Source organism: Oratosquilla oratoria, chromosome 24 (genome assembly GCF_046742065.1).
Source record: "Oratosquilla oratoria isolate Oo_2021 chromosome 24, ASM4674206v1, whole genome shotgun sequence".
NCBI classification, from domain to species: Eukaryota; Metazoa; Arthropoda; class Malacostraca; order Stomatopoda; family Squillidae; genus Oratosquilla; species Oratosquilla oratoria.
The window spans coordinates 31,705,402-31,719,598 of record NC_134800.1 but is presented as its reverse complement, the minus strand read 5'-3'; the positions used below and the strand labels follow the sequence as shown (position 1 = coordinate 31,719,598).

The 14,197-nt window shown below is 48.2% G+C and overlaps 2 protein-coding genes across 2 annotated transcripts in view; both read left to right on the top strand.

The window, feature by feature from the left end:
- The window catches only part of LOC143038538 (facilitated trehalose transporter Tret1-2 homolog), a gene marked incomplete at its 5' end in the record, with an annotated part of 34,592 nt that overhangs the window by 17,586 nt on the left and 2,809 nt on the right, over positions 1–14,197 (top strand). The window contains 3 exon segments of the mRNA XM_076207854.1: positions 4,293–4,527; positions 4,933–5,327; positions 13,215–13,367. Of these exon segments, the coding sequence (XP_076063969.1) occupies positions 4,293–4,527; positions 4,933–5,327; positions 13,215–13,367 (783 nt within the window).
- On the top strand, positions 7,688–13,145 carry LOC143038697 (uncharacterized). Its single transcript, XM_076208253.1, has 4 exons — positions 7,688–7,871; positions 7,974–8,092; positions 8,624–9,619; positions 13,050–13,145. Exons 1-4 carry the CDS (start codon positions 7,688–7,690, stop codon positions 13,143–13,145), a joined length of 1,395 nt encoding a protein of 464 aa, XP_076064368.1.

Here is a 14,197-nt window from a genome sequence, read left to right as displayed (position 1 = left end):
TAAATATCAAATATGTATGTATATAGAAGTCAAATATATCGGAATACTCACTCACATCTGTATATGTATATCATGACTGTCATTCACCCATAAAGCAGTCACATAACAGCAGAATGACACACTCTCCTAGTCAGTAACAAACACTGACAAAACAACTACTACAGACACTCTCTCAGACAGACACACTAAAAGAGCAGACAAAATCTCTTATCTACACACTCTCATACTACACACTCACAGACCCAGCATCAAACTACTTACAGTACACACACACAACACACACACTTACTCACTCACTGATCTCCTCACTAGATACTCACAAATGTATCTCCACACTGTCACTCTCTCTGACAGACCACTCATAGCAGACACACATAACAACACAAAGACACAAACACACTGTATACACACACACAGACACACACACATACACACACACATACACACTCACACACACTCACAAAGACAATCACACACTCACACTCACAGACACCACACATTACACACACACTTACACACACCACAGTCACACCACATTCACACACACAACACACACACAGGCACTCACACCATACACACACACATAACAACACACACAGACACCCACACATGACACACACACCATTACAACACTCTCATACACACACCACATGACACACCTCTACAACCCACACAGACGATACAATCATACATACACAACATCACATATCCACACAGTCCAAGTACACACAGACAACACCACATACTTACACACATACAACACACAGACATACACTCAGACATACATACATACATACACTCATACAGTACACACATTCAACTCAATACCATACTCACATACAGATCACCAGACTCACTCACATGAACACACACAGTACAAACACACACGAACACAATACACATACACACACACTTACACTCACACATACACACACACAGACACACACACCATATACACACACAGCATACAACACACGACACATACACAGACAAATACCACATACACATACACCATTCACATACAGCTTACACATACACATAACACATACACATGACACATACTCAGACACATACACATACACTGACACAATACTTATTACACATAACTCATGACACATACACACACACATAGATTCTAGTAGGATTCGCCCCATCCCCGAACCCTATCACGCTACTGGCTCAAAATTTCCGCCCCCCCGAATCTCCACCCTCTTAAGTCCAACCTCCGAGGCCAGCCACCCGCCACCCACACCCGGACCTACCCCCACGCATCCCTGTAGCTCCAGCGTGACCTCACCCCGGTCACGTTGTCCCCCAACACTCGCCGACCTCCAGTTTTGCGGACGTTTGAGCCCAGGACATAAACCCCTTACGAGAATTTGTGGTTTTCTCGGTAGCAATGTGTGCCGCCTCCAAAGCTTTTTCTTTTTTCCCATTTTCCTATGTAGAACGTGGGCTTCTATTTCCGGACAGTTTGAGACCATTGTTTCTTGTCTGATTGGCATTCAATGTGAAAATTTGGTCACTTTTGATGTCAATTCCCTTTAAAATCTTAAAGACCTGTATCAAGTCACCTCTGAGTCTACACTTTTTTAGGGAAAACAGATTCATGTGCTTAAGTCGATTTTCGTATGATTTATTTTTGATATCTGGAATCAGTTTTGTGGCTCGCCGTTGTACTTTTTCCAGTCTGTCAATGTCTTTAATGAGATTCGGTGACCATACGGAAACAGCATATTCCAAATGTGGACGAACTAACGATTTATATAGCTTGTTAATGAGTGATGGACTTTTGAAATCAAAAGATCGCGCAATCAATCCCAGAATCTTATTTGCTTTCTCAGAGGCTGAAATACACTGCTTGGATGATTTGAGGTCGTTACTGATAATTACGCCGAGATCTTTTTCACTATCCACTTTTGTTAACGAATTTCCAAATAACTTGTAATCGTACTTAATGTTATTTTTACCTATGTGCATTACCTTGCATTTACTTGTTAAATTTCATTAGCCACTTTTCAGACCATTGCTGTAATTGATCTAAATCTTCTTAAATATCTAATTGGTTTGAGTGATCATTTGCCACTCCGCACAGTTTTGTATCATCAGCAAATTTGGAAACAGTAGATTTTAGTCCATGGTCTATATCATTTATATATACTATGAATAGAAGTGGCCCAAGAACGGAACCCTGAGGAACTCCACTTGCAACACTTTTCCATCCAGAAGTTTTTCCATTTAAAACAAGTCTGTTTTCGACCTTTCAACCAATTACTAGTCCAACCTAATAGGCTACCACTTATTCGATGCAAAGCTAATTTAGTAAGTAGTCTTTCGTGTGGGACGGTATCAAAAGCTTTTGCAAAGTCTAGATATATTAAATCTATATTGTTTCTTTTGTCATAATTCGAGATAACTGTGTTGTAGAATTCGAGTAAGTTAGTCACGCAAGAACGTTTCCGTCTGAAACCATGCTGGCTATCATTTATCAAACTGTTACTTTCTAAATGATATTCGATAGCATCTCTGATAGTTTCCATTATTTTTCCTACGATTGAAGTCAAACTTATAGGCCTATAGTTATTTGGTTTCTTTTTGTCACCTTTTTTGAATATGGGAGTAACGTTAGCTAGCTTCCATTCTCTTGGGACATCTCCGGATATGATGGATTTCTTGAAAATAATTTCTAATGGAACAACAATCTCTTTTTTCATTTCCTTTAAGATTCTTGGATGCCAACCGTCAGGCCCTGGTGTTTTATTAACTTTGAGTTTGTCTATACACCTTTTAATTTTTTCTTGTTATATTTACCGTAGTGAGTAAGCTTACCCCAGACTTTTCACAGGTTTCAGTTTGGAATTCACTTTGTATATATACATATATACATGTATACATATATATACATATATACATGTATACATATATATACATGTATACATATATATACATGTATACATATATACATGTATACATATTCATGTGTATGACAGTTAATAATGGAGTTCATGAAAGTTTACAATTAAAGAAAGTTTAGGGAAATGTTTGTAAAAGTAAGGTGATGAGATGTTTAAGGTGAGAGAGAGACTGTAGGAAGCTAATAGTTTTAGGTATTTGGGGTCGCATGTGGTAGGAAATGAAGTGGAGATGGAGTCAAATTGTAGACTGAGAGAAGCAAGTGAATGCTGGGAATTAAAGTGTCACGAGAAATAGGCATCTGGGAATGGATGCAAAGAGATTATATGAAGGGTAGCTGTGCGACGAGTCTTCATGGGGGCGGTGACTTGGAATTTGAGAGGGAGAGAGAAGTTTTAATCTGTTCGAGATTAAATGAATGAGAAGTAAAGGAGGGGTTACAAGTTTGGATAGTGATAAATGAGGTGGTGAGGATGAGAGTGGGGGTGGAAAAGGAGATGGCAGATAGGGCTGTTGAAAGATCATTGGGATTGCTTGGACACATGGAAAGAATGGATGAAGAAAGATTAGTAAAAGATGTGGAAAGCAAAGGTGGATGGAGTGAACTTGAGGGGACGACCAAGGATGAGATGGATGGATGGGATGAAAAGGACTGTGAGCAAGAAGGGAATGTTCAGCAAGGAGGGGAGAAGGCAGGAGATAGCGGTGAGTGGAGAATGGTTGTGTATAGATGATATTGTGATGTAAGGAAGGGAAGGGATGGAGTATGGGGTGGGGAGATTGTTCGTGTGAATATTTTAACGAAGCCCGAAGGAATTTTTTCCAGTCTCCTCTATTTTACGTATGAGATGACGGAGACGGGGGAGGGGGACTCACCGATTAAATGAAGCGGTCTTGCTGTGTATGTACTGTCTTCCTGCATTGCTTCTGACCCAGGACAGTGAACGGGATACAGAGATGGCCTATCATCCACGAGGAGCTAAGTTGAGAGGGAGGAAACGGTGATGGGTGGGAGTGGGTACGTGCCTTTTGACCAGGTTAACTCCTTTATAAGGAGGATAAAGCCCCTGTTATATAGGTGGCTACAATACTAGTTGTCGGTTTCAGTACCTACCTTGCATTAAGGGATTACTTCCTTAATGCGAGTTGCTATCAGGTGTCTCTATATGGAGGTGGTGAGGCAGTAGTTGGGTTCTCCGGAAGGTAGGAAGTAAATTCCCTTACTGCTAATATAACCTCTAATCTTGATGATTCATCAGAGAAAATGCATTAATGGAATAACAATTATTGCAAAATATATCAACGTGAAATTGAACGAGATTTTAAAATTACACGTTCAGACGCACTGAAAAAAATCTAATCTTATTCTATTTCCGCAGATAGCTAGCGCTTTTGCAGTGGCCGGCGGATCGTTACTGGAAGGCTATGTCATCGGCTGGCCCAATGTGCTGCTAGATCTTTTGCCACCTGCAGAGCCCAGTCCCCAAACTATTAACGGTACAGGCACCAATGCCACTCTGCCAGACGCCGACGCCATCTGGGCATTGACCAATAATACACGTACTACGAAAGAATTTACACTTAGCCTGAGCGAGAATGACATTGGTCAATTAGGTAACAATTGTTCATTGTTTGAAGGCTGTACTTATGGGGTATGAATTACTATCGAGATAAAAAGTTCTAGCATCAAATTTTTTATTGGAGTTAGGGGGCCGAGGTATTGGTTTTAGTTTTTCACCAGGAAAAAAAAAGGCTTGGTCATTTGATTTGAAATTCCTGGAAAGGTGGTCAGTAATACCTATATGACCCAATCAATCTACTTTGTTTCACACAGTGAAGAGACGCCACCACAGCTCTATAAAATAGTTGGTGTTAACCACCTTTAAGTCCATAAAGGGAGTCGCTGTGTCACTAGTTAGCGCTTTTTAGGCCCGTGAAGAGACTGGAGAATTTGTCAGATTGTTCAGATTTTCAGTGATAACGTGGCAGGAGATTTTATGACACTCTTGTTTCCTACAGCTGCCCTGCCCTCGGTCGCCGCTATTACACTGGTCACATTACCTAGCATTATGATAAACTACTTAGGCCTTCGAGGGGTCGAGATCCTGGGCGTCTCACTGGCTATAGTGCAGCTACTCCTGATGGCGTTCCTACCGTCCATGATGATGTTCTACGTGGGTCGCTTCCTGACGGGGATCTTCTCCGTCCTCATCATGGTGGCCTCGCAGCCTCTTGTAAGTGAATTGGTGTCTCCCAAGATCCGGGGCATCATGTGCAGCCTCCCACGAATGATGGTCTCCCTGGGGATGTTACAGGTCTACATCCTGGCGTCTTACCTGCCCTGGAACCTCACAACAGCCACATGTGCAGCTGCGTTGACGCCCGTTCTTCTGCATCTGGTCTTTATTCCAGAGGTAGAATTATTGGAATATTCTGGAGCATATCTTTTTTCTTTTTTTTTCTTGTTAAATTTTTTTATTTGTACGAATGATTCAAATTTATACGTGGAATAAATCATGAACAGATGGGAAGAAATGTATTAAAAGAGCATTGGAAATGGATGTACAGTGGGTTTTAGTTTCATGTTAATTTTACTTTGTTTACATGAATTTCTCTATGGTTTGAAGTAATTGGTTTAATATAAAATGTTTCCTAATGTTAGTCAATCCTAGTATGTAGCAAGGGAAAAAGAATTCTAGTAGACTAACAGGGCAGTAAGGTTCCCAGGTATCCTGTGCCTGTCATGAATCCCATTTCGAGATCCCACAGCTCTTCACCTCGTCTCCCTACTAATGAGATAATAGCAGGATACTGAGGCGAGACTACGACAGAACACAAGGAAAAAGACACTACTACTACTACCACTACTAGTACCACTACCACTACTACCACCATCACCACCTCCACGTACGAGTGCTGCTACCCGGGACATACTCCCACCTAGAAGTTGCCAAGAGTGAGGCATTGACTGAAACAGACAGTATTTTTATTCTCTACACTTTTATCCCATTGTTTAACAATCTTCTAACAGTCTAAGTTCCTCAAGTAATGGTGCGAAATGGTAGAAGCAAGAGAAGGGAATCTCTGGAAGGCCTTAGTCACAAACCACAAAGGTAATGGTGCAGGCCCTGTAATGGAAAAAGGGCCACTACAGTTGGGCACCAATTTGTATAACTGACCAGCCTTCATCAGATTACAACCTACTCGCCCCAATGTGCAGTTCTGACGTTGGCACTGACGAGTGGATGTCTCGCCTCTCTAGAGATAAGAGAATTGTGGTAGGGGGAGTGTCGGAGGTATATAAAATTGATGTACTGAAAAAAAGGGACTGCTTCATCTAGGCCTCGTGTGAAAGTGAAGTGAAAAGTGCCATAGATGAATAAATTGCTAAGAAAGGTGCTGGGAGTGCCAGTAGGCCTAAGAGGACAAGGACCAGCCTGTATCAGCCCTGCATCCCCCCTCCCTCTCGCGAGTGACAATGTGCATGCGTGTGCTGTAAAGTGCACTTTGAACATCGACGATTCTAAAAATGTTAGAATTGTGTGCCACACTAACCACGATTTATTGACCTTAGTGCGCTTGGGTCGCGGCGTCGGTTCGACCCGAAGAAAGTGATGTGTTGAATTTGAATTTTCAGTGATCCGTGTCTACCTGAGGTGCGAGGCTAGGGTTCTGAAGACATGAAGCAGTAGGAGACACTTGTCCTCAAGTGCGGGCCCGAGTGTGTGCGTGTGCTTCGCCCCGTGACACCCACTGTTTACCGTGATTGGTCACGGTGACGTGGGTGTCCCGTGCGAGGCTAAAGTCGGCACGTCCCCTCTCGCCCCAAACCGTGCCCGCTTGTTTTGGCGTGGTCACCTCCGCCCCGCCACCATCAGAGACTATGCCTACCACCTCGTTCTTGTTGCGATACCATGGCTGCCTCTGTTCAGGTATCTTGAAGCACCACGCCTAATCATGGCTGCCCGGGGTGGGCCTCTTGGGGGGCCAACAGTAAAGAACGCAGCCCTCCCGACAGGCAAAAAATTCCAACCCTCACGCAAGTGATAGTGGAACAGTGTTCCCTCCCAACCAAAGATTTATATATATATATATATATATATATATATATATATATATATATATATATATATATATATATATATATATATATATATAAATATAAATATAAATATAAATATAATATTGACTCCCCTCAGTCGGGAGACGCAATTATTTGACGAGTATTCGCATCCTCAATGGAAAAAAAAAAGTATCCATTGTCAGGCTCCAACCGGAGGAAAAGCTGCTGAAAGCAATACTGGTGGGCTATCCGGTGGAATGCTCACTGGAAAAAGTGTTGCAGTACCTGAGAGTTCAGACTGCCAGGAGATGTCTTGGCCTAACGAAGGAAGCACCGAACCGCGTCAGTGTTCGCCTACAGCTGGAGAGGCTTTCTTCATGACTTTTCGTCCAACTTTTGACCGGTCCAACGGTGAGTGAAGTAAACCCCTCTGTATTGAGTGCCCTAGAAGCCGAGGGAGACCCCAATGATCACTCCTGGAAGACCCATGCCGTGAATGCGATCCCGCCTTTGAACTCTAGACGGCCCTCATCCAGATTATACCCCCTCCCACATGGCGATCTCTCTGCGCCAGCTTTCAAATTTTCCACCTCAGGAAGGAAGGCTGACTACGAACCGGCACGGCTATGATCTAAGGTCCTTGAGGCCATCAGATCCATCACCCCTCCAACGAGCCTGTCGCACTACACGGACGGTTCTGTGGATCCCTTGATGGGAAGGTGTGGTGCAGCTTTTACAGCAGCTGATGTTATGACCGTGCTATGGAGAGTGAGTGACAGAAGCTCTACTCTTCAGACGGAGCTTGCTGCCATCTCCAAGGCCCCGGACCACGCCCTCTGCTGGGTAGAGGGCAGTCGTGATCCACACACTCAAGAGGTGCTATTGACGTCATCCGGTACGGGAAGACAACGGATGACGTCTACTTAACATCAATCCAGTACTCGCTGCACCTGTTGGACCAGCATGGAAGGTCTGCAACATTCCGCTGGATCCCCAGTCACGTCGGGATTCAACACCATTGCGGATGATGCTGCCAAGGCAGCGACGAGGTTCAGCACAGTCACACTGCCCCTGGCACCTACAATCACACGGATTAAGGGCGTTACCATCAAGAAGGCCAGATTGAAAGCCACGACCAACACTACCACCTCTGCCACCACCACGACCAACACTACCACCTCTGCCACCACCACGACCAACACTACCACCTCTGCCACCACTACCACCTCTGCCACCACCACGACCAACACTACCACCTCTGCCACCACCACGACCAACACTACCACCTCTGCCACCACCACGACCAACACTACCACCTCTGCCACCACCACGACCAACACTACCACCTCTGCCACCACCACGACCAACACTACCACCTCTGCCACCACCACGACCAACACTACCACCTCTGCCACCACCACGACCAACACTACCACCTCTGCCACCACCACGACCAACACTACCACCTCTGCCACCACCACGACCAACACTACCACCTCTGCCACCACCACGACCAACACTACCACCTCTGCCACCACCACGACCAACACTACCACCTCTGCCACCACCACGACCAACACTACCACCTCTGCCACCACCACGACCAACACTACCACCTCTGCCACCACCACGACCAACACTACCACCTCTGCCACCACCACGACCAACACTACCACCTCTGCCACGACCAACACTACCACCTCTGCCACGACCAACACTACCACCTCTGCCACGACCAACACTACCACTTCTGCCACGACCAACACTACCACCTCTGCCACGACCAACACTACCACCTCTGCCACGACCAACACTACCACCTCTGCCACGACCAACACTACCACCTCTGCCACGACCAACACTACCACCTCTGCCACGACCAACACTACCACCTCTGCTACGACCAACACTACCACCTCTGCCACCACCAACACTATCACCTCTGCCACCACCAACACTACCACCTCTGCCACCATCAAATCTACCACCTCTGCCACCATCAACTCTACCACCTCTGCCACCACCAACACTACCACCTCTGCCACCACCAACACTACCACCTCTGCCACCACCAACACTGCCACCTCTCCCACCACCAACACTACCACCTCTGCCACCACCAACACTACCACCTCTGCCACCACCAACACTACCACCTCTGCCACCACCACGACCAACACTACCACCTATGCCACCACCACGACCAACACTACCACCTCTGCCACCACCACGACCAACACTACCACCTCTGCCACCACCACGACCAACACTACCACCTATGCCACCACCACGACCAACACCACCAACTCTGCCACCACCACGATCAACATTACCACCTCTGCCACCACCACGACCAACACTACCACCTCTGCCACGACCAACACTACCACCTCTGCCACGACCAACACTACCACCTCTGCCACGGCCAACACTACCACCTCTGCCACGGCCAACACTACCACCTCTGCCACGACCAACACTACCACCTCTGCCACGACCAACACTACCACCTCTGCCACGACCAACACTACCACCTCTGCCACAACCAACACTACCACCTCTGCCACGACCAACACCACCTCTGCCACCACTACGACCACCACCACCACCTCTGCCACTACTACGACCAACACCACCACCTCTGCCACTACCAAGACCAACACCACCTCTGCCACTACCAAGACCAACACCACCACCTCTGCCACCACTAAGACCAACACCACCACCTCTGCCACCACTACGACCAACACCACCACCTCTGCCACCACTACGACCAACACCACCACCTCTGCCACCACTACGACCAACACCACCAACTCTGCCACCACTACGACCAACACCACCAACTCTGCCACCACTACGACCAACACCAACTCTGCCACCACTACGACCAACACCACCAACTCTGCCACCACTACGACCAACACCACCAACTCTGCCACCACTACGACCAACACCACCAACTCTGCCACCACTACGACCAACACCACCAACTCTGCCACCACTACGACCAACACCACCAACTCTGCCACCACTACGACCAACACCACCAACTCTGCCACCACTACGACCAACACCACCAACTCTGCCACCACTACGACCAACACCACCAACTCTGCCACCACTACGACCAACACCACCAACTCTGCCACCACTACGACCAACACCACCACCTCTGCCACCACTACGACCAACACCACCACCTCTGCCACCACTACGACCAACACCACCAACTCTGCCACCACTACGACCAACACCACCAACTCTGCCACCACTACGACCAACACCACCACCACTGCCACCACTACGACCAACACCACCACCTCTGCCACCACTACGACCAACACCACCACCTCTGCCACCACTACGACCAACACCACCACCTCTGCCACCACTACGACCAACACCACCACCTCTGCCACTACTACGACCAACACCACCTCTGCCACCACTACGACCAACACCACCTCTGCCACCACTACGACCAACACCACCACCTCTGCCACCACTACGACCAACACCACCACCTCTGCCACCACTACGACCAACACCACCACCTCTGCCACCACTACGACCAACACCACCACCTCTGCCACCACTACGACCAACACCACCACCTCTGCCACCACTACCACCAACACCACCACCTCTGCCACCACTACGACCAACACCACCACCTCTGCCACCACTACGACCAACACCACCACCTCTGCCACCACTACCACCACCACCTCTGCCACCACTACGACCAACACCACCACCTCTGCCACCACTACGACCAACACCACCACCTCTGCCACCACTACGACCAACACCACCACCTCTGCCACTACTACGACCAACACCACCACCTCTGCCACCACTACGACCAACACCACCACCTCTGCCACCACTACGACCAACACCACCACCTCTGCCACCACTACGACCAACACCACCACCTCTGCCACCACTACGACCAACACCACCACCTCTGCCACCACTACGACCAACACCACCTCTGCCACCACTACGACCAACACCACCACCTCTGCCACCACTACGACCAACACCACCACCTCTGCCACCACTACGACCAACACCACCACCTCTGCCACCACTACGACCAACACCACCACCTCTGCCACCACTACGGCCAACACCACCACCTCTGCCACCACTACGACCAACACCACCACCTCTGCCACCACTACGACCAACACCACCACCTCTGCCACCACTACGACCAACACCACCACCTCTGCCACCACTACGACCAACACCACCACCTCTGCCACCACTACGACCAACACCACCACCTCTGCCACCACTACGACCAACACCACCACCTCTGCCACCACTACGACCAACACCACCACCTCTGCCACCACTACGACCAACACCACCACCTCTGCCACCACTACGACCAACACCACCACCTCTGCCACCACTACGACCAATACTACCACCTCTGCCACCACTACGACCAACACCACCACCTCTGCCACCACTACGACCAACACCACCACCTCTGCCACCACTACGACCAACACCACCACCTCTGCCACCACCACGACCAACACCACCACCTCTGCCACCACTACGACCAACACCACCACCTCTGCCACCACTACGACCAACACCACCACCTCTGCCACCAATACGACCAACACCACCACCTCTGCCACCACTACGACCAACACCACCTCTGCCACCACTACGACCAACACCACCTCTGCCACCACTACGACCTACACCACCTCTGCCACCACCTCTACCACCACCACCACCTCTGCCACCACCACCACCTCTGCCACCACCACCACCTCTGCCACCACCACCACCTCTGCCACCACCACCACCTCTGCCACCATCTCTGCCACCACCTCTGCCACCACCTCTGCCACCACCACCACCTCTGCCACCACCTCTGCCACCACCACCTCTGCCACCACCACCACCTCTGCCACCACTACGACCAACACCACCACCTCTGCCACCACTACGACCAACACCACCACCTCTGCCACCACTATGACCAACACCACCTCTGCCACCACTACGACCAACACTACCACCTCTGCCACCACTACGACCAACACCAACACCTCTGCCACCACTACGACCAACACCACCACCTCTGCCACCACTACGACCAACACCACCACCTCTGCCACCACTACGACCAACACCACCACCTCTGCCACCACTACGACCAACACCACCACCTCTGCCACCACTACGACCAACACCACCACCTCTGCCACCACTACGACCAACACCACCACCTCTGCCACCACTACGACCAACACCACCACCTCTGCCACCACTACGGCCAACACCACCACCTCTGCCACCACTACGACCAACACCACGAACACGACGACCACCACTAGATTGCTTCACTTGCTATGGCTTGCAATTTAAAATCTATTTTCTTTAGATGGGACTCGTTCTACTGGCCTAACATAAACTCTGTAATCCAATCAATTGCACCTTAAATTTTTCTCGTAACTGTGAAGGTAATTTCTTATATTTTGAGTCTCGTAAACCTTCACTTCTTGTGGCTGATGCCCCGTGATCTTTTAAAGTTTGTTGCATCCTTCTATTAACCATGTAGCCAGCCTTCCTGATCATCAAGCAGTTAATTTTTTTTTAACATAGTTCAACTTTATCCTAACCTTGTTTTCATGATATTGAAGATTGGCTAGTTGTTATAAGTTTTCCCAGGTGATCAATGTGTTTTCAGCGCCAGGTCTCTGACTTTCTCCTAAAGTTTTTGCTCTGGGTCGTGAAACTTTAACTCGTGAGACGAAAGTAATTTTCTCAACTCTTCCTACTTGGTTGCAGATTTACTTACCTCCATTAAGATCTTGTAACCTTGAAGGCTTTCCCCTCTGCTTATTTTGGCCTAGTTTTCATCCTGATCAATTACCTGAAATTACGTACCTTTAGGGGCAGAAACGCTTCAAAATTAGTCAGTTAATGAAAAGTTGATGTTACACTATCTTTTTTCAAAGATGACGCAGGGGAAAAACTAGACATCTTCCTTCAAGAGTTATCAAAATTGGAACCACGTATCTTTATGCTTCAGCAAATAGTCGAGCTGTGTTGCCTCTCCCTGTTTACTCAATTGATAGATATTCCCCATCCGAGGCATTCAAAACGGCCCCCCAAAAAACTGACATAAATGGAACATCCCCCGAGTAAAAACTTAGTGGGGGAGGTGAATCTTAACTTCGGCAATACTATTTTCCAGTCGCCATACTGGCTTGTCAAGAAAGGAAGAAAGGAAGCTGCTGCAGCTGCCCTCGCCTCACTACAAGTCCCTCCAGATCAGATTAAGGAAGAACTGGAGGAGATAGCATCTTGTGTCAACGAGAAGACGGAAGAAATTGGTTTGATGGAGCAGGTGAGACCATGGAGGCTGTTCTACTCAAAATATATCATATTGAAGTAAGATATGGTGTGCATAATCTAAAGGAAATAATGAATGGAGGAAGCGTGGAAATGTATATAATAATTAATCCTCTAGTTGTAATTACCTGTAACTTGTTAGGTAATCACTAACTTTTTCTTGGTTAATCTAAGATTAAATCTATAAAAAAAAGAATAATTTGGAGATCACATCTGTCAAAGTAGTTCATTAAATTTTAGTTTATGATCAAGAATGTATTTAATCAGGAGTATAAAATGGGGGTAGGTCTCATAATGTTTTTACCAATATACATGGCTTCTTAGCAAACTCCCATGCAACCACAACCACCCTTCCCATTCCACATAGTTCTCAGTAGGCCAAGTCGACTTGTCCCAGCCGTGACTACAATTAACAATGGGCCTCCCCTTACTAGGGGTGTTAGGGGGGGGGGGTGACGGCTATGTGTGAGAGGCTATGAGGGTGCGCGTGTATGAACGGCGGTGGCTGAGGTAGGTGTGTGTGGGGAGCGGTGGCTGAGGTTGGTGTGTGTGGGGAGCGGTGGCTGAGGTTGGTGTGTGTGGGGAGCGGTGGCTGAGGTTGGTGTGTGTGGGGAGCGGTGGCTGAGGTTGGTGTGTGTGGGGAGCGGTGGCTGAGGGTGTGTGTGTGGGGAGCAGTGGCTGAGGGTGTGTGTGTGGGGAGCGGTGGCTGAGGTTGGTGTGTGTGGGGAGCGGTGGCTGAGGTTGGTATGTGGGTGGGGAGCGGTGGCTGAGGTTGGTGTGTGGGTGGGGAGCGGTGGCTGAGGTTGGTGTGTGTGTGGGGAGCGG